General features: G+C 45.7%; 1 protein-coding gene across 1 annotated transcript in view; it reads right to left on the minus strand.

Moving 5' to 3' along the window:
• LOC149456053 (uncharacterized) overlaps positions 1 to 21,584 on the minus strand; it is a 140,367-nt gene that overhangs the window by 70,300 nt on the left and 48,483 nt on the right. Inside the window, exons 4-5 of the mRNA XM_089685530.1 lie at positions 7,029 to 7,121; positions 2,670 to 2,777 (exon numbers count right to left, since the gene is read on the minus strand). Coding sequence (XP_089541656.1) covers positions 2,670 to 2,777; positions 7,029 to 7,121 — 201 coding nt within the window. The remainder of the gene's footprint in view (positions 1 to 2,669; positions 2,778 to 7,028; positions 7,122 to 21,584) is intronic.

Raw genomic sequence — 21,584 nt, forward strand, 5'->3', positions numbered from 1 at the left:
AGTTTCCCCCTATGTTTCATGTCATGGATTATGAAAGATGCTGGTTCTAATTCAGAGTCCGCCCGACGATCCCTCCCTAAACAGAGTATTGGTCAGTTACTCAGAGCCACCCCCCTGCTGGGGGACTTTAAAACACAGACTAGCAGGCCTAAAAAGTTAAGTTGAACACTTCTCCCATTTTTTCCATCGTAACAGCGAGAGATCAAAGCACCATTCTGCTCTGCAACTTGGATCTGCTTACATCAAAGGCTTAAATGCCAAGTAACTTAACCCTTTAACTTCCTTCCTATTATCTCTTTGCTGTGCTATGGTTCTTTGTGTGTGTGTGTATATATATATATATATATATATATATCTTAGTTACATCTTTTTCTGTAAATATTTTATTGCACCTGTTTGACTCTTTTAGTAATAAATCTTTCTTTCTGAAAGTGTTAAACTGTTTCTAAAGGGCTTAATTGCAATTTACTAATTACTGCCTCTAAAGAGACGCTACTGTGTTTGTTCAATCCTCTGCCCAATCGGCCTGCGGTGACCGTATTGGACAGACGACTTTTCAACCATTACAGTGTATATTTGATAAAGAGAGTTTCCCCTTTCTCTGTACAAAAAGGGGTGGTGGCAGTGAAGGGTTAGGTGCGTAATTAACCCGACCCAGTAACAATCGCTCAGACTGACAGCACATCGAATGGTTGACCATTAGCTGGAAAATCGCTGTGTAGGGTGCAGCTGGGTGTGGTATTGTTACGCACGTCAGGCGGTTTAGATTGGCCAGTCCTTCGGTCACGAGTTTGGTGAGAAGGTCTGGGGTCTGACGCCGCGATCGTGACATATTGGTGGTCGCGGTAGTGAGATTGTCGCATAATGGTGGTGGCGATTTTGCGATCCGTGACAACGTGTCCTTTAAAAAATGATCAGAAAGCGCAGCAAAAACACATATATGCTTTTGCCGTGTTTTTGTGGAGGATCAGTGTGAAAGAAGCCTAACAGCCACACATTTTAAACCAGTCACAGTTTATGATCCAATTGAAAAATGCATCAAAAATGCAACACACCTGTGGGAGGTTCGCAAGCCTCCATTTACATAATCGCATGACAAGGGAAATCACATTATATTCAATGGTGCCCTTCTAATCAACTTGGCGCAGTGCGATTTTGGAAAAGGTTCCTGGTGAGAATTCAGTCCCATAGACTTTCATGGTATCTCACAGAAGTCGCATCAGCATAGATAAGAAGCATTCCTATACACTTCCTTTGACTGATCAGCTCTTTCTATGGTTGATCTCTCCTTTGTTCCCTGAACCTGGTACACACTTGTTAGCATTTGGTAGACATGCTATGCTCTTTGCTCCGAATCAAAACTGGGACTACATTTTCATAATTCAGAGAATTGGATATTTCCGAATTACAATAGAAACAAATTTCAATTAATCCAAAATGACGAAACAAAATTTAGTCCAAAATAATTTGAAGCGAATTCGAACTGTAAACATATTGCTGATTTCCTTCAAAGACTGTGTATTAGTGTTTTTGAAAAGAATAGAATAGAGTAAAACAGAATACATAACATAATAGAATAGAATAGCATAGGAAAGGATAGAAAATAAATTACAAGATAAAAAATAGAATAGAAAGAATATAACTGCCTTCCAAAATTCGCATTTCAAATAGAATAGAACCAGCTATTCTTCACAATGAATTTGGATCAATTCATTATTTTATATTCAAATTCGGTTCAAATCCATTGCAAAAAGTTAGAATTTGGTTGAAAACAAATAAACTAAACAAATTTCGTTACAAATGCAACAAAACAAAAATGATTAACTTTCCCAATCACTCCAAAATTAAACACATTTTTTTCATTTGCACGTCTAGCATTTTGTAATTTTTACTTTTATATCTTTGATTTTGTTTGTTTATATGTTTGTATATTTGTATTTTTCTTACCCACTTTCTGACCGCCAATCATTGCTGTCCGTATCCAGTTTTAAGGCGCTAACTCTCGCTGTGATTGTATAAGGTGGAGGTTTGTCAGCAAGTCCCGGCCAATGATTCTTTATTATTTGCATATTTGTCTCACTTAAATTATTCAGAAAAAAAGCGGCACATACCTGCCTGGCCTTATGTGAAAAGTAATTGCCCCTCCCCTCCCTTGCTAAATCATGAATGAACTGTGATTAACCGCATTTATTGGAAAGCTGAGTTGCATTTCACTTGCCACGCCCAGGCCTGATTACTGCCAGACCCGTTGAATCAAGAAATCAATGAAAAAGAAAAATTTAAAGGGACCCAGGATGCTCTAGGCTTACTTGATGAGCTACTGCTGAGCATGGAGTTTACCAACTCAAAAATGTTTTTCTTTTGGTTTGAGATCATCATAAGCATGCATGTTATCATTTCTATGATCGTTGGTGAAGTAACTGATATTTCTTTGTAAAAAATCAATCAGTCTCAAAAGAAATGAACAAAATACCAATCTCATGTGACATCACTAAACACCCGCCCCCTACATGACTTTAGGACTTCCTGCAGAAGGCTTCTCTGGTCCACCAACATTCTGGTGTTACACCCAATTCTACTACCTGGGGCTGTACAAGAGGCCTGTTGGCTGATGCATGGCTTACATTGTACACCAGATTGTGGACATATCTGGACTTTCACAAACTTACCATCAAAATTCCCCAGGAAGTGTAATAATAAACCAGACAAGACCAATGCTGCGATGGATGATATCATAAAGATTACCCCCAAAACAACTTTCATCCTTGGACCCGATCCTGTAAAAGAAAAGCACAATAAGTGTAATTGTATTTCTGAATGTCTGGAAAACAATCCCAACAACATTTCTGCTTTTCCCGACTATAAACCGATGTCTACGATATTTCCTTCACTTTAACAGCTCCGCATCCTAACCTCCCCAAATGTGAGGATTGGATAGCTCTCTATATTCTCCTCAACCAAGGGGTTGTTTGTTTGTTTTTTTAATTTTCTGCCCCAGGATGCTTCCTGACTGGTGATGAATGAACTGGTCTGGGTTCAGATTAGACGTCTGCAGAATGAAAACATTTGTTGTGTGGATTTGTTAAGTTACTAATCTTGTTTTGTTGCATTTGTAACAAATTTTGTTTCAATTGTTTTTGACCGAATTCAAATCAATCAAAATTCATTGTGAATAGAAGCTGGTCCTATTCAAAATCAAATTTCAGAGGATCCTTTCCCTTTCCTTTCCTCTGAAACATGATGGATCTACAGCTACATCCTATTCTTTTATATTGGGGTGTGCAGAACCACCTGGCCACCTCTGATTGGTTGCTGCTATGAGCCAAGTGGGAATGGAAAACTTTTCTTTATTTCTCCTTCCAGTGCAACAAACTGCTCTTCTGACCATCTTGGTTTGTGAAAATCATTTTGTTCATCACATTTAGGTACTGAAAATGTGATCGCTTTAACTTTGTGACTATAATAAACATTCATTATTCCTCATGATAATTTGTGATGTCATCAATGTCTCTTATATTTGTTTGTTGAAAGCAATCCGTCTGATACCAGGAGGCTGATGTGTGTCAGTATTAAAAGGAACAGACAAATGTGAACAGATGATTATCACTTTTTTGAATATCAATCTGTTGTGTATGTCCGGCATCACAGAACATTCTCAGCACTTTCTGGAGCCCCGGGGTTGGTGGTCAGGAGGATCTTCTGGTCCTCAAACAATCTGATATCACATGTTCTAGTATGTGAGGTAGAAATGTGCAATTCATTTTGTTCCAAAACAAACTTTGGATGACATTTTTGTTATTCAGAGGTTCAGATGTATCCGAATTTCCGAATTACAATAGTAATGAAATTGAACGAACCTAAAATAATGAAATAAAATTTTGTCTGAAATAATTCTAAAGAAATTTGAAAATAAACTGTGATGATATTGCTGAATTCCTTTACAAACTGTGTGCATTGGTGTTAGAAAATAGCCATCTCCTGAAATTCGAATTTTGAAAAGAATAGAATAGAAATATGAAAAGAATAGAACAGTATAGAATAGAAAGAATATAGCCATCTTTTGAAATTTGAATTTTGAATAGAATATAGCTGTCTTCCAAAATTCACATTTTAAAAAAGAATAGAAAAAAATAATAAATCAGAATAAAATAGAGACAAATAGAATAGAAAATAGAAAATAAGACTAGAATAGAAAATAAAAGAAAATGATAGAAAAGAATAGAATAGTTTAGAAAAGAGAGAATATAGCCATCTTTTTAAATCTGAATTTCGAATAGAATAGATTAAAATAAAAAACAGAATATAACGGTCTTCTGAAATTCACATTTAAAAAATAATAGAATAGAATAAAGCAGACTAAAATAGAAACAAATAGAATAAAAAATAAAAGAATAATAATAAAGGAAATGATAGAAAAGAATAGAATAGTACAGAAAAGAGAATATTGCCATCTTTTGAAATTTGAATTTCGAATAGAATAGAATATAATAGAATATACCGTATTTTTCGCTCCATAAGACGCGCTTTTTTCCCCCCAAAAAAGGGGGGAAAATGTCAGTGCGTCTTATTGAGCGAATATAAAGCGGCCGGTCCGGTATTTCTGCCGCCACCATGTCAGAATACCGAGCCGGCCGCTCAGCTGTTCTCTCCTGCAGGGCCTTACCTGTTCCTCGCTCCAGCGCTGCACAGTCTTCCCGCGCTGGCTTCTGTGACAGCCGGGTGCCCACTGCGCATGTGCTGCGCTTTGTGAATGATCCGGTGTCTTCTGGGACACATGACTGGTCCCAGAAAGCACCGGGCCATTCACAAAGCGCAGCGCTTCTCGCGCATGCGCAGTGGGCACCCGGCTGTCACAGAAGCCGGCGCGGGAAGAAGAGGGAAGGACAACTCCGCGGAAGTGGGAGCGGGTACCTGTCAAATTCAGGTACCCACTCCCCCTCCCTCCCCAAAGGTCAGCAGTCTCTGGTCATTCCCTGCACTGTCTGCAGTCTCTGGTCATTCCCTGCACTGTCTAAAGTCTCTGGTCATCCCCTGCACTGTCTACAGTCTCTGGTCATCCCCTGCACTGTCTTCAGTCTCTGGTCATCCCCTGCACTGTCTTCAGTCTCTGGTCATCCCCTGCACTGTCTGCAGTCTCTGGTCATTCCCTGCACTGTCTACAGTCTCTGGTCATTCCCTGCACTGTCTAAAGTCTCTGGTCATCCCCTGCACTGTCTACAGTCTCTGGTCATCCCCTGCACTGTCTTCAGTCTCTGGTCATCCCCTGCACTGTCTTCAGTCTCTGGTCATCCCCTGCACTGTCTACAGTCTCTGGTCATCCCCTGCACTGTCTAAAGTCTCTGGTCATCCCCTGCACTGTCTACAGTCTCTGGTCATCCCCTGCACTGTCTTCAGTCTCTGGTCATTCCCTGCACTGTCCGCAGTCTCTGGTCATCCCCTGCACTGTCCGCAGTCTCTGGTCATCTCCTGCACTGTCCGCAGTCTCTGGTCATCTCCCGCACTGTGTCCGCAGTCTCTGGTCATCTCCCGCACTGTGTCCGCAGTCTCTGGTCATCTCCTGCACTGTGTCCGCAGTCTCTGGTCATCTCCTGCACTGTGTCCGCAGTCTCTGGTCATCTCCTGTACTGTGTCCGCAGTCTCTGGTCATCTCCTGTACTGTGTCCGCAGTCTCTGGTCATCTCCTGTACTGTGTCCGCAGTCTCTGGTCATTCCCTGTACTATGTCCGCAGTCTCTGGTCATCTCCTGTACTGTGTCTGCAGTCTCTGGTCATCTCCTGTACTATGTCTGCAGTCCCTGGTCATCTCCTGTACTATGTCTGCAGTCTCTGGTCATCTCCTGTACTATGTCCGCAGTCTCTGGTCATCTCCTGTACTATGTCCGCAGTCTCTGGTCATCTCCTGTACTATGTCCGCAGTCTCTGGTCATCTCCTGTACTGTGTCCGCAGTCTCTGGTCATCCCCTGTACTGTGTCCGCAGTCTCTGGTCATCTCCTGCACTGTGTCCGCAGTCTCTGGTCATCTCCTGCACTGTGTCCGCAGTCTCTGGCCATCTCCTGCACTGTGTCCGCAGTCTCTGGTCATCTCCTGCACTGTGTCCGCAGTCTCTGGTCATCTCCTGTACTGTGTCCGCAGTCTCTGGTCATCTCCTGTACTGTGTCTGCAGTCTCTGGTCATCTCCTGTACTGTGTCCGCAGTCTCTGGTCATTCCCTGTACTATGTCCGCAGTCTCTGGTCATCTCCTGTACTGTGTCTGCAGTCTCTGGTCATCTCCTGTACTGTGTCTGCAGTCTCTGGTCATCTCCTGTACTATGTCTGCAGTCTCTGGTCATCTCCTGTACTATGTCTGCAGTCTCTGGTCATCTCCTGTACTATGTCCGCAGTCTCTGGTCATCTCCTGTACTGTGTCCGCAGTCTCTGGTCATCTCCTGTACTGTGTCCGCAGTCTCTGGTCATCTCCTGTACTGTGTCTGCAGTCTCTGACCAGCTCCTGTACTGTGTCTGCAGTCTCTGACCATCTCCTGTACTATGTCCGCAGTCTCTGGTCATCCCCTGTACTGTGTCTGCAGTCCATTGGTTCAGAATATTTTTTTTTCTTGTTTTTCGCCTCTAAAACCTAGGTGCGTCTTATGGAGCGAAAAATACGGTAGCTGTCTTCCAAAACAAAATTTCAAAAAGAATAGAATAAAACAATAAAACAGAAACAAATGGAATAGAATGAATATAGCCATCTTCCAAAATTAAAATTTTTGTTTTTAATTCAAATTCATTTCCAATTCATTTCACATTTGACTCAATTCGAATCCATTGTAAAAAAAAAAAAATGTAATCTGGTCAAAAACAAACAAAACTAAATGAAATGAATTTCGTTACAAATGCAACAAAACAAATTTAGTGACCTAAAATAGAATTTGAAACTAAATGAATGTTTTTGTTCTGCACGTCTAATCTGAGGTTATATAACAGTTCTAATGACATAAACACACCTTGCGGCATTTATTTACTTCCAGATAAAAATAGCAAAAACTTACTGTGATTATACCAGAACCTCAAACAGTATGTTACACATGAGATTGTGAATGCAACAACTGAAGGAAGAAAATTACTGATCGCTGGATTCCGTCCTATAAAAGAAAAACACAACAGATATTATCTCAGTCCTGCATGTCTGGAGAACCCAACACTTCTATATATACTGACTGTACATTTATCATTGCAGGTGAAGCATTTATATTACTGGATTAGAATAGGTAGAATAGGAGGCTACTAGTGTTCAGGGTATCCGCTCACTAAACATACACTATACTGCCTGAAGTACAGGGCCCGCCCTCCAAATCATGTGATTCAGGTGTTCCAATCCCCTCCATATCATGGGATTCAGGTGCTCCAATCCCCCCCATGGACACAGGTGTATACAATCAAGCCCCTAGGCATGCAGACTGCTTCTACAAACATTGGTGAAAGAATGGGTCACCCTCAGGAGCTCAGTGACTCCAAGCGTGGTCCCGTGATAGGTGGCCACCTGTGCAATAAGTCCATCCGTGACATTTCCTGGCTACTAAATATTCCACGCTCAACTGTGAGCCCCGGTTCACATATATGCGGCCATACGGGCCATATTTGCGGGGGCACGAGAGCCCATTTGTTTGAATGGACTCTCGTGCCCTGTAACATGCAGGGAAGAAGTCCCTGCACTTCTTCCGAAAACGCAGCCCGCACAGGACCCTCGGTTACCAGTAGGGTTGCGTTTTCCAGTGTGGGTGGCGTGCCATTAACACTAATGGCACCCGCCCGCGGGTCCGCATTTCTGTGCGGGTGGTGCGGCTGCACGTATTTTCGTGCCGATCCGCAGCGGCACCACCCGCACAGATGTGAACCTAGCCTTAGTGAGATTATAACAAAGTGGAAGCAACTGGGAAAAACAGCAACTCAGCCACCAAGTGGTAGGCCACGTCGCATGACAGGGCGGGGTCAGCGCATGCTGAAGCGCAAAGTGCGCAGAAGTCTCCAACTATCTGCAGAGTCAATAGCTAAAGACCTCCAAACTTGGTGTGGCCTTCAGATGAGCCCAACAACAGTGCGTAGAGAGCTTCACGGAATGGGTTTCCATGGCTGAGCAGCTGCATCCAAGCCTTCCATCACCAAGTGCAATGCAAACTGTCGGATTCCGTGGTGTAAAACCCGACAGAACACCTTTGGGATGAATTAGAGCGGAGATTGCGAGCCAGGCCTCCTCCCCCAACATCAGTGCCTGACCTCACAAATGAGATTCTGGAAGAATGGTCAAACCTTCCCATAGACACCCTCCTAAACCTTGTGAACGGCTTTCCCAGATGAGCTGAAGCTGTTATAGCTACAAAGGGCGGGGCCAACTCAATATTGAACCTATGGACTACGTTTTTGATGCCATTAAAGTTCATATGTGGGTGTGGGCAGGCGTCCCAAAACCTTTGGCATTATAGTGCATATGGTGTGCCACATCCAGAAGGTGTAACAAGTAGCATTGTTTTGAGGAGGGCTACAAAGTGTACACTAGATAGTGCTTGGTACTTGAATGCCTAACCAAAATGTATCCTTATCCTCCTGCTTTCGAGGCTGTGGCCAGGTGGAAACGGCCCTCCATACATGGTGGACCTGTTCCAAGGTTCTCCGCTTTTGGACAAGGGTCCACTCTCTCATACATTCAGTCACCATGGTCAACATTCCCAAAGATGCTTTACCAGCATTGTTGAATGCCCAGTGGACGATATCTCCAGATACACGCAAGCTTTGATTCACTTCATGTTCTTTGTGGGAAGAGTTTGGGGATGGCCCCTTCCTGTTCCAACATGACTGCGCACCAGTGCACAAAGCAAGGTCCATAAAGACATGGAGGAGCAAGTTTGGGGTGGAGGAACTTGACTGGCCTGCACAGAGTCCTGACCTCAACCCCACAGAACACCTTTGGAATGAATTAGAGCGGAGACTGCGAGCCAGGCCTCCTCCCCCGACATCAGTGCCTGACCTGACAAATGTGCTTCTGGAAGAATGGTCCAACCTTCCCATAGATGTTGGTTATGTGTTAGAGAAGACACTGGTAGTGATGAGGCAGAATTCAGACTTTACTTGTGTGGCTTAAGTTGCAAACATACAAAGCACATTTCAGCAGATTGTAATAGCAGACATATTACTTCCTGAAGATAGAGAGAAGAGAGGAAGAGGGAGAACCAACAAGTCTTACACATATGCACAACTAGTGACCTTAGTGTACAGTGCCATCTACTGGTCAAGTGCTATTAACACACAAATACTATATACAGTACATTATGGTACATGCTGTTGCATTCCCAACACCCCTTCTCAACGGCATGTGCATAATTAAATGACATTTAGTCTCTTTTGTAGAAAACAATGACGTTCTCTTGGCAAAGGTTTGGTGAGTGTGTCTGCAGTCATCTCCTCTGATGGGCAGTACTGGATGTCGATAACCCCTTGTTCTTGCATGTCTCTGAGCAGATGATATCTTATATCAATGTGCTTGGTTCTTGGGTTAATCTTCTCAGAGTGTGCAAGCTTTATGCATCCCTGATTGTCTTCAAAGATGGGTGTGGGTTGTGACATATTCAGTCCCATGTCTAGTAGAAGTTGATGAATCCAAATGGCTTCTTGGCATGCATGTGCTGCTGCTATGTATTCCACTTCAGTTGAAGAGAGCGCAACAGTCACTTGTTTCAGATGGTTTTGCGACCAGGAGGGAGTTCTGTTAGTGACCAAGTTTTATTTTCTTGAAGTGATTTATTTCTTCTTCAGCTGCTTTTCTCCACCGATCGGCTTCCCTTCTCGGCAAAGTTTCTATGTCTTCCCAGGATGTTGGCTCCTGTGTTTGATGTGTTTTAGCAGCGTATGATAACCTGCGGGGTGGTATCCCTTTTGTCATTCGAAAGGATCTTCTGATTTCTTGTTGTTCAGTGGGTTCTATTGGCTCGTTGATTGTAAGTTCCACTTTTTGTTCTGGCTCTTGTCCTGCTTCGCATGGGTCAGTGTCTCTTGCTGATTCAGCATGTAAATCCTCTCCACATTTTTCAAGAATTGTATTATCTGGTGCTTCACTTTCATCAAAATAAACACTGCGGCTTACTGTGACCTTGTTGGTCTTTGGGCAAAGGATTCTATATCCCTTACTCTGCTCACTGTAGCCCACCAGAATGCCTTCTATGGCTTTGTTCTCCAACTTGGAGCGTTTCTGACTTGGAATGTGGGCATATGCTTTACAGCCAAACACTCTGATGTGTCCTACGTTAGGTTTTGATCCATTCCACATTTCATATGGTGTACTCTCAATAGCTTTTGATGGGAGCCTGTTTTGTAGGTATGTTGCAGTCATTATTGCTTCTCCCCAGTATTTGTTAGGTAAGGCAGCGTCTGTAATCATACATCTGGTCATTTCTACAAGAGTGCGATTCTTTCTTTGCGCTACGCTGTTTTGCTCAGGAGTGTATAGTACGGTTGTTTGGTGTATAATACCTTGTTTCTTTAGGTATGATTCCATCTCTTTATTCATATATTCCCCTCCATTGTCAGTGCGTATTATTCCAGGTTTCCTTTGAGACATTAGAAAAACTTCAAGAGTTTGTAGCTATGACAAGCAACAAGTTTCACTTTTGTGCTTTATTAGATACGTTATTGTGTACCTAGAATAATCGTCGATGAAAGTCAGTAAATATCTGTTCCCGCCAGGTGTGATGGTTTTCATTGGTCCGCACACATCACTGTGTATCAGTTCCATGGGTTTGATGGTTTTACTCTGACTGGTCTGTGGAAGAGAGGTTCGGGTGGCCTTTGCTTTGATGCAACACGTGCACTTGCTGAGTGTGTGGCAAGGCAATATTTTCATGTCTTCTGATAGACCTCTCTTTGCAAAGTGCTTCTGGGTTTCGATGCCCCAATCTTCTATGCCACAGGTGGATGCACTTGTCATGTGGGTTATGAGTTTCCGCATTAGCCTTCTCACTTTCAGTGACGAGTTTGTACAGATGTTCATTTAATCTTCCTCTTGTTAGAATTTGCTTTCCATTTTGAATTGTGCATTCATCACCTCTGAACTGGACAGTGAGTCCATTGCTTGCAAGGGTTTTAACTGATAGAAGGCTTCCTTCTAGGCTTGGAACATATAGAACGTTCTTTACAAGGATGCTCTGCTTGCCCCCTGATGGCGTTTTGCAGTTCAGAAATCCCTGACCATTACCTTCCGCTGTAATACTTTTCCCATTTGCTAGGGAGACTTTTATCTTTTACACTAAAATCAATTTCTGTGAAGAATGTCTCGTCGCTTGTCATGTGACTTGTTGCCCCTGAATCAATGTACCATCCATGTGAGGTACTATTCTGAGTCACTTTAAAAGTACCACTCCATGATGCACTTTCATTTTCTTTCATGACCGCTTTAGCTCTTTTTCTTGTGGGTAGCTCCCGCTTTTGCTGTTCAGCTTTCCAGATTGAACAGTTCTTTTTCAGGTGACCGGCCTTTTTGCAGCGAAAACATACTCTGGTTTCTTTGCTTTGTCTTATGCCTTCATGCACCTTCAGAGCTGCCTCTGGTCTCTCGTTCTCTTCACTATGCAAATTTTCCTTTCTTCTGCTGTATTCATCAATTAATTTTCCCTTAACATATTCTAGCGTCAGTTCAGTTCCCGGTCTAGTTTCTAGAGCATTTGTAAGGGCACTGTATGATTCTGGAAGGCTGCACAGAAGTAGTGCCACAACATGGTTTCCTTTTATTTCTTCACCTATTGCACCCAGCTGGTACACAATTTCTAGCATAGCATTTACATGTTTACCCATTTCCTGCCATTTTTCCAGCCTCATCTTATACAGTTTGCGCAGCAGATATAGTTTACTGTTTAGGTTTGCACGTTCATGCAGTTTTTGTAATGCAGTCCACATACCTTTAGCTGTGTTTTCTTTCCTTATATGAATGAGTTGATCGTCCTCCACTAACAGGCTTATGACTGCTTTTGCTTGCCTGTTTCTCCTGTCCCATTCTTCCGGGTTGTCATTGGGTCTGTGTGTATCTAGTACCGGCCACAAGTCATCTTTGGATAACAGCATTTCAAGCTTAAACTTCCATAGCTGGTAGTTGGTATTGTTGAGCTTTGCTATTGTAAACTTCATATCTGAAGCACTTGCCATCTTTCAGTGAATTGGATACAGCTCTTGTCTCCTCACACAGGATTTGGTAGGATTGTAAATGCAGCACTTACTTGCTTGTAGTTCTCCTTTTTCCAGTGTCTGGAGCTGGGCCCATAACCTGTTGGTTATGTGTTAGAGAAGACACTGGTAGTGATGAGGCAGAATTCTGACTTTACTTGTGTGGCTTAAGTTGCAAACATACAAAGCACATTTCAGCAGATTGTGATAGCAGACATATTACTTCCCGAAGATAGAGAGAAGAGAGGAAGAGAGAGAACCAACAAGTCTTACACATATGCACAACTAGTGACCTTAGTGTACAGTGTCATCTACTGGTCAAGTGCTATTATGGTACATGCTGTTGCATTCCCAACAATAGACACCCTCCTAAACCTTGTGGACATCCTTTCTAGAAGAGTTGAAGCTGTTATAGCTGCAAAGGGCGGGGCCAACTCAATATTAGACCCTACGGACTAAGATTGGGGGGCCGTTGAAGTTCATGTGTGTGGAAAACCAGGCAGCCCAACACTTTTTGCAATATACTGAAGGTGTGGTCCCAGTAATCAAGCACTACTTATCAACAAAGAGAGGTTTTTGTGAACTAGATGTCCACCAGAAAGCGGTTACATTAGGGGACCAATGCGGTAAACCATATGTGAGTATTTTACAAAGCTGCATTTATTGATTAAAATATTAAATATATGTGCATATAGAGTTCAAAAAATGGATATTGGCTTGGGTTTATTGTTTTTAGATTCATCACCTCACCCCAGACAATGTTGTCTATCTCCCTTAAAATTAAATGAAACATGACATCACGGTATGGCCATATAGTTACGAGTATAGGAAACCAGACAGTGACTTACATCGGTCGTCTACTCAGAGTATTATAGGCTAGCCCCCCTATTTTGGATAGTCAGAGATGAGAGTGATGCAAAGTATTTGGGGAATGGTAGACCATTGTGTGAAGAGCCCTCAACTGTAATGAATTTGTTCTCCAGAAAGATCATTTGTTGTTACAAGTCCCATGACTTCTATCGCTGGATTCATTGTCTTATGGTGGGAGACTGAAGAGACATCTAGTGGTAGGCAGTTCAGAACAGGTGAAGTTCTCAGCGAGGCAGTAACGGCAGTAGTTCAAAAGCAGAGAAGATGGTAGTCGGTACACATAGTTCAGCACAGGCTTCTAGCTTCATAAAGCAGTAAGGTCAAGGTGAGAAGCTGCATATATATGAATAGGTGTGATTACTCACCGCCAGGGCGTGCGGCGTCTACTATGATTTGGCTCGCCCTCTCTACATCAGGTATGTCATCCTCCGTGATCATTGCTGTTCTGTGTTCATTGCCGTCCCAACTCGTTTGTCTCCTTTTCCTCCACCTGGCATTTCACATATTGTTCACATCTGAGCTGCTATTCATGTCTCCATTCAGTACTTAGCTCTTCCATGTCTGTATTTCTCCCATCATGGTTTCCAGCTACCTCTATGGAATCATGGCCATCCGCGACGTCACAGACGTGACATCAACACGTTTCACTGATAGATGTATCTCAATCAGCTTCATCGGGACCAGCATTTTTTTTACCTTTACAAGCTGAACTCACAACATCCTACAATTCTTCAATTCTTCATAACCCCAAAATATTGCACATTTATTTTAGCAGCTAGGGATGAGCTTCTGGTAGGGATGAGTTCAACCCAAAACCAGCCTGTGTGCAGTTTTGGTAATGGGCGAACAAAACAGCCAGACATGACACAATGAAGACATTCATTTAGCTGTGGTATCACTACCACCACTGAATGACCGCTTCCTGATGGGTTGTGTCAGGGAATGCGCATATCTATGCACAGGCGCAGAACCCGTTAGCCCTACTCATTGCTGATTAGCGAATGCACGTAAGTGCACATGCGTGACGGCGCATTGGCACAAGGCGGGCTATTTAAGTTAGGCTAGTACCTTGCATTGGTGCCGTTTGGTATATTACTTTTGAGCACCCGTGCATCCTGTGACCTGTGATTCTGTTGCTGATCTGACCTGTTATTGACCCTACTTGAACTCTGCCTGCACTGACCCCTGGCCAGCCCTTTGTCTATTCTTCTGCCTGCCGTTTCTGCTTACTCTGCCTGTTAGTTGCCGACCCGGACCGCCTGACCTTGCCTTACTCTGCTCCTGCACCTGAACCGGCTTCTCCTTGCCAGTATCCTGCTCCTGCACTTCTGCCAGTGTGCCATCCACCAGCTGCTCCTGCATTCCTGATGCTCGTTAACATCCATCCACAGAAGTCCTACCAGTCACTCGTGCACCTCTGTGCCCCTGCGCTCCCTGTTACTCTGCCAGGGCCCCTGATCCAGAGCTGCAAGGGAAGCCTTCCTCTGCACTTCAGGTTCTACCACCAGGGACCTTACAGGTTGTTTCACATTGTAAACACGATGGCAGGGATCCTGCATGATGTCATTGATCAAAAGTGGCCATGATCATACAGTATTTGGTGAGTGACATCACCCAGCATCCAGGTTGGTTTGTTGACATTTAGCAGGCTGCCATTGTGGTGGGGCAGCATTGTCATTGTGGTGGGTTGTCACTCAATTATTGTGATTGATGCTGAATCTACATCGCGAGATGGCAGGACTGTTGTTGGATTTACATCAGGAGACATCCAGTACATACTTTTTTTTTAACCGCCTCCCGCCCACCATATAGTCCAATGCTGAGCGCAAGGCGGCTCTCTCGTTCTGCGAGGACGTCATATGACATCCTCCCATTCTCACCACGCATGCGTGGCTCTGGGAGCGCAGAACGCAGCGATCGGCGGTGCGCTGTGTCCCTTGGACACAGCGGATCACCGATCCATGGAAAGAGCCAAAGCTGTCGGCTCGGTCATGTGATCAGCTGTGTCCAATCACAGCTGATCACATGTAACCCGGGAAATGCCGGTTATCTGCATTTCTCTCCTCACGAGCTGTCACACTGACAGCTCATGAGGAGAGGAGAGCCGGTAATCGGCATTCCTCGTAGGGGACAACTACACTGATCATCAGAGCACTGATGATCAGTGTGCGCTGATGATCAGTGTAGCCCCAGCAGTGCCACCTGTCAGTGTCCATCAATGCCATGTGTCAGTTCCTCATCCATGCCACCTGCCAGTGCCCATCAGTGCCACATCAGTGCCACATTTCACTGCCTACCAGTGCAAATCAATGCCACATATCAGTGCCCATCTGAGCAGCCTTTCAGTGCCACCTATCAATGCCAGTCAGTGCCGCCTATCAGTGTGCATCAGTGCCCATCAGTGCTGCCTATCAGTGCTGCCTAACAGTGCCAGTCAGTGCTGCATATCAGTGCAAGTCAGTGCCGCCTATCAGTGCTGCCAGTCAGTGCCATAAATGAGTGCTGCCTTTCAGTGCCCATCAGTGATGCCTGTCATTGCCCATCAGTGCCCATCAGTGCCACCTACCAGTGCCACCTATCAGTGTCCATCAGTGCAGCCTATCAGTGCCCATCACTACAGCCTCATTAGTGCACATCAGTGAAGAAGAAAAATCACTAATTTACAAAATTTTATAACAAAAACTAAGAAAAAACTTTTTTTTTCAAAATTTTCTGTGGTTTTTGGTCTGTTTAAGAAAAAATAAAAAATCCCAAGGTGATTAAATACCACCAAAATAAAGCTTTATTTGTCACAAAAAAATAATTAAAATTTCATACGGGTACAGTGTTGCATGACCGCGCAATTGTCATTCAAAGTGTGATAGCGCTGAAAGCTGAAAATTGGCCTGGACAGGAAGGGGGTAGAAGTGTCCGGTAAGCGAGGGGTTAAAGGACCTTTCTACTGAGCATGTTGTATTTTATCTGCAATGAAATTTTTATTTTGAATGAGTAACAAGGTACTCTGTACCCCTTACTCATTCATGTAGAGGGTAGGGTCAGATATCTGTGGGCCCCCCATTTTCTTTTTTTTTTTTTAAGTGCCTCCCAACAGACTCCCACATCCACTGGGCCAAGGATGTGAGGATGAGTCACTTTTCCCAGGGTAGTGGTAGGCTAATTTGTGCCCTAGGCAAGACCAGCTACTTGCACCCTCATCCCAACAAAAAAAAATAAAAAACTTCACCTGTAGTTCTGCTTCACCCCTCCTAGCACGCATCCTCTTTCCCCTCAAATTTTCCACCCTAGCACAAATCCTCTCCCCCCAAATCCCTCCTCCTAGCCTAAATATCACCTCCTTCTTCACAAATCCCCCTCAATCCCTCCTAGCACAATTCCCTCCAAATTACCCTTACCAGCACAAATTCCACCTCCCCACCTAGCACAATCCCCCTTTTAGCACAAATTTCCCCCCCTTTCACAAATCCCCCCTCTTAACACAATACCCCCCAAACCCCCCTCCTAGTACAAATCCCCCCCTCCAATCCCACCTCCTAACACAATCCCCTCTAAACCTCCCTCCTAGCACAATCCCTGCTTTTAGCACAAATTTCCCCCATTTCACAAATTGCCCCCTCTTAACACAATCCCCCCCAAACCCCCCTCTTAATACAATCCCCCCCAGTAACCCCTCCTATCACAAATCCCCCCTCCTAACACAATCCGCCCTGAATCTCCCTCCTAGCACAATTTTCCCCAATCCCCCCTTTAGCACAAATCCCCCAAAACACCCCTCCTAGTACAAATTCCCCCCATCCCCCCTCCTATCACAAATCCCCCCTCCTAGCACAAATTCCCCTCCCCCAATCTCCCTTCCTATCACAAATCCCCCAACCCCCCCCCCTCCCAGCACCAATCCTCTTCCTTGAATCCCCCCACCTAGGGCAAATTCCCCCATATCCCTGCTCTAGAGAAGCCCCCTCCAAATTACCCTTCCCAGCATTAAATCCTCCCACCTTAACCAACCCCCCTTCTCCTTTTAACACTCAGCAGCCAGGCACAGTGCCCATTGAAAGACCGGTCTGGGGGGACCACAACTGAAATCTGGGGGGGGGGGTAGCCTGCCCCAGAACCCACCTAGATCCAGCCATGTTGGAGAGTACATAAACTAACAGCCTTGGCTGCGCCCCTAGGAGGTTGTGTGCCCTAGGTGACTGCCTAGATCGCTTAGTGGTAGCACCGGCTCTGCTTGTTGTCTCCATCAACCTAGAGGCAATCTGTCTTGTGGGGGAGGGGGCAACGTTGCCAGATATGGTTCAGGAGGAGGGAGGGGACATATGCACACTGCCAGTCCCTTCCATTGCTGGCCAGCCTGGATAAGGGTCTGATATAAGGTCAGTGTGGGGTACTCCTCAAAATTCATGCCAGATACTTAAACAGGGGACAAAGGTTTTAACCTCCCTAGCGATCTGATTATGTCAGTATTTCTGTGCTCAAAGCGGTACATTTTTTTTGCATGGAAATATGGATTTTTTTTGTAGGCCTGTAATTCTTAGGAATAACTCACTGAAATCTTTCCTAACAAGAGTCTAGTAAACATCCCGGGGAGGATAAAATTTGAAACACGAAATCATAAATTATAATTTAATAAATCATAAAAAATAATATAATAATAAATTTAATTCAATAATATAATCAAACCAAAAACACTGAAATGGGAAATAGAGCGCCAAGTTCGCACATCGCTGAGCTCAGTCGCAGAATCGTTTTCAGTGTCTGATGAGGAATTTCCCCCACGAATCATTATCACTCAATTCTGCAAGTGGTTCTGATTTACTATCGCTGTTCTCTAGCCGGTCTAAAACCGCATCTGACCTAAAGGGACGCTTTTTGGACGCCATGGACGTTTCTCAGTTTCCAGGCAGAAAGGGCGGTAAAAATGCAGGCAGGGCGCTGGACAAAGCACTCGGGACAAAATGTATGTGAAATGGTTTGATACAGGAATGTTATACGATGTGATTTTAGTGTATTTAGTGAATGTCACTTTTTCACATTTCTAAATTTCCTGCCAGTTCCGTCCCCCGTACGTCCCGACGTCGCAGGGAACGGAACCCGGAAGGCGGATGCTGGCATCAGCCGGGGACGCTGCAGGGGGGACATCGCAAGAGTGAAGGACAAGGTAAGTGAAGAAGAGATCCCGGAGCAACGCTGCAGTGTATTCCCGAGTGTAGCTCGGGGGGGTTACCACTTTTGGTACTGAAAACTTTACCCCAAGCTACACTCGGGAATACGGCCAGGGGGGGTTAAACATGAAGTGCCACGCTTCACCGATGATCTAAACCAAATCAAATATAAACGTCTGTTAATAAGTGTCCATGTGCTGATAGTCCTATATAGTTGTATATCTTCTCAGATGCTTAAATTCCACGTTACTTCTTGGAACACCTCGTGCTTCTATACACTGCTAACCAATAGGCGTGTCTGTACACCTTCACCGGATTTGCTCTCACCTGATGTATATGACCAAACCACTAGGTAAGGTCATCAATGGCCCATGTCCCTTCTATGGACTGATGTCTTGTGTCCAATGGGCATGAATCTCCTCCTCTCTCTTAGCTCTCCTCCTCCATCAAATATGCACCGAAAAGACATGACCAAAACATAGAGCTTTATCCTTACACAACATTTATTGATAAACAATATCCAGTATTCCCATCACATGTGTGTTGTATTAAAGCACGTCTTGTAAAGTAACTCCAATATGATACTCCGAATGGTACGAATCCTCCAACCACTACTGTGCAGCCAGCTGTATCACACTCTCCTGTCCTACAAGGGAAGTGGAAGAGAAAGGAGGGTTCTGCTCGGGGAAGAATCCCTAAGTACAGCTGTATTGAGAGGCCCATGGACAACAGAGAAAGTTAGCGTAGGAGAGGGGCTTTGATGTCACAACATTCGTAAGACAGCTGGCTACACACAAGCGGTTGGAGGATCCGTGTTAGAAGTATCATATTGGAGTTACTTTACAAGACGCGCTTTAATACAACACACATGTGATGGGAATACTGGATATTGTTTTATCAATAAATGTCTTGTAAGGATAAAGCTCTATGTTTTGGTCATGTCTTTTCGGTGCATATTTGATGGAGGAGGAGAGCTAAGAGTGGAGGAGATTCATGCCCATTGGACACAAGACATCAGTCCATAGAAGGGACACGTGCCATTGATGACCTCACTTAGCGGTTTGGTCATATATATCAGGTGAGAGCGCATCCGGTGAAGGTGTACAGACACGCTTATGGTTTGCAGTGTATAGAAGCACGAGGTGTATCAAGAAGTCTTTTGGAATTTAAGCATCTGAGAAGATATACTTGTCACGGAGTGCCCATGCCTCCCCCACCCCCCCGTGCCTGCTGTCCCCTGGCCTGTTGTCACCTCACCCCTCTGTTGTCACCTCACCCCTCCCTCTCCCCTAGCCGAGTCCTCTCATCCTGCCGCAGCCTTTGAAGAAAGGCTGTGCAGGATGAGAGGAAGTGGCCCCTGTGGTGAGGATCACCCCTCTCCCAGTAATATCACTGGAAGAGTTGCGACCCCCCACCAGGAGACCCCGACACAGTGCAGCCAACCTATCTCCGTGCGCCCCCCCCCCCAGCGGGCGCAGCATGAGCACGAGGCTTCCTGCGCTCTGCGCCTGCAGGAGACAAAGGCTGTGCTCGAGCCCAAGTGCAGGGGGCGTGCTTCGTTGCCCCGTCGCTGGGTCGGCCGTTGCCAAGCCTGCGGTTCGTCCACCGCTAGGGACAGGATGCTATGCGGGGTCTGAGCTGAGGCCAGACCCCACAGCCAAGACCCTACCGAGCCCTTGCAAGCCTGCTGTGTCCCTGACAAGCTGACCGCTGTGTTGGTCCCCTGCACGAGAGAGAACAACTGTTGGGAGGTCTGAGCTGAGGTCAGACCCCACAGCCAAGACCCCGCTGAGTCCCCGTGAGCCTGCTGTTGTCCCTGGAAAGCTGAGCCCCGTGAGGATCCCTGTCTGCTGACCACTTTGTCCCTGGAAAGCGGTGTGAGGTCTGAGCTGAGGTCAGACCCCACAGCCAAGACCCCGCTGAGTCCCTGTGAGCCTGCTGTTGTCCTTGGAAAGCTGTGTGAGGTCTGAGCTGAGGTCAGACCCCACAGCCAAGACCCCGCTGAGTCCCTGTGAGCCTGCTGTTGTCCCTGGAAAGCTGAGCCCTGTGAGGATCCCTGTCTGCTGACCGCTTTGTCCCTGGAAAGCGGTGTGAGGTCTGAGCTGAGGTCAGACCCCGCAGCCAAGACCCCGCTGAGTCCCTGTGAGCCTGCTGTTGTCCTCGGAAAGCTGTGTGAGGTCTGAGCTGAGGTCAGACCCCACAGCCAAGACCCCGCTGAGTCCCCGTGAGCCTGCTGTTGTCCCTGGAAAGCTGAGCCCCGTGAGGATCCCTGTCTGCTGACCGCTTTGTCCCTGGAAAGCGGTGTGAGGTCTGAGCTGAGGTCAGACCCCACAGCCAAGACCCCGCTGAGTCCCTGTGAGCCTGCTGTTGTCCTTGGAAAGCTGTGTGAGGTCTGAGCTGAGGTCAGACCCCACAGCCAAGACCCCGTTGAGTCCCAAGAGCCTGCTGTTGTCCCTGGAAAGCTGAGCCCCGGGAGGATCCCTGTCTGCTGACCCCTTTGTCCCTGGAAAGCTGTCCCCTGTCTGCTGATCGAGTGTCCCTGGAAGCCACCGGCTGCTGAGTGTCTGCAAGCTGCCTACAGTGAGTGTCCCTACAAGCTGCATGTTGCGGAGTGCCCTGAACTGCCCCTAATGTGTGCCCAGATTACCCTTGCCTGAACTGCCCCTATAGTGCCTGCTGCTGAGTGCATGCAAGCCGCCTACCGTGAATGTCCCTACAAGCCACATGTTGCAGAATGCCCTGAACTGCCCCTAATGTGTTCCCAGATTACCCCTACCTGAACTTCCCCATTGAGTGCCGGGGTTAATACTTGCTCGGACTGTCTATTGAGTGTCTGGAGTATAGTAGCTACCTGGACTGCCCCCCTGAGTGCTCGGGCCATCGCTACCTAGATTGCCCTATTGTGGGCCAGATTACAATTATTTTGGGCTCCGCCCCTCTCTTCCCCTTTTTGGGTACCTGGACGGCACCTTCTTACCCTGACTGAGTGCCTTCCATAGTTCAATAAAGCTTTGTATATTTACCATCTTCTTTGTGTGTTCTGCCCCGCCTACGCTTCCGTCACAATACTATATTGCCCAAAGGTATTGGGCCGCTGGACTTTCCACGCACATGAACTTTAGTGGCCCAACAGTCTTAGTCCGTAGGATTCAATATTGAGTTGGCCACGCCCTTTCCACGCACATGACCTTTAATGACCCCTCCCAGTCTTAGTCCGTAGGGTTCAATATTGAGCTGGTCCCGCTCTTTGCAGCTATAACAGCTTCACCGTCCACAAGGTTTAGGAGGGTGTCTATGGGAAGGTTGGACCATTCTTCCAGAAGCACATTTGTCAGGTCAGGCACTGATGTCGGGGGAGGAGGCCTGGCTCGC

The sequence above is a fragment of the Staurois parvus genome, unplaced genomic scaffold (genome assembly GCF_062004578.1).
Source record: "Staurois parvus isolate SC_StPar_1 unplaced genomic scaffold, SC_StPar_1.0 ptg000379l, whole genome shotgun sequence".
Classification (NCBI taxonomy): domain Eukaryota; kingdom Metazoa; phylum Chordata; class Amphibia; order Anura; family Ranidae; genus Staurois; species Staurois parvus.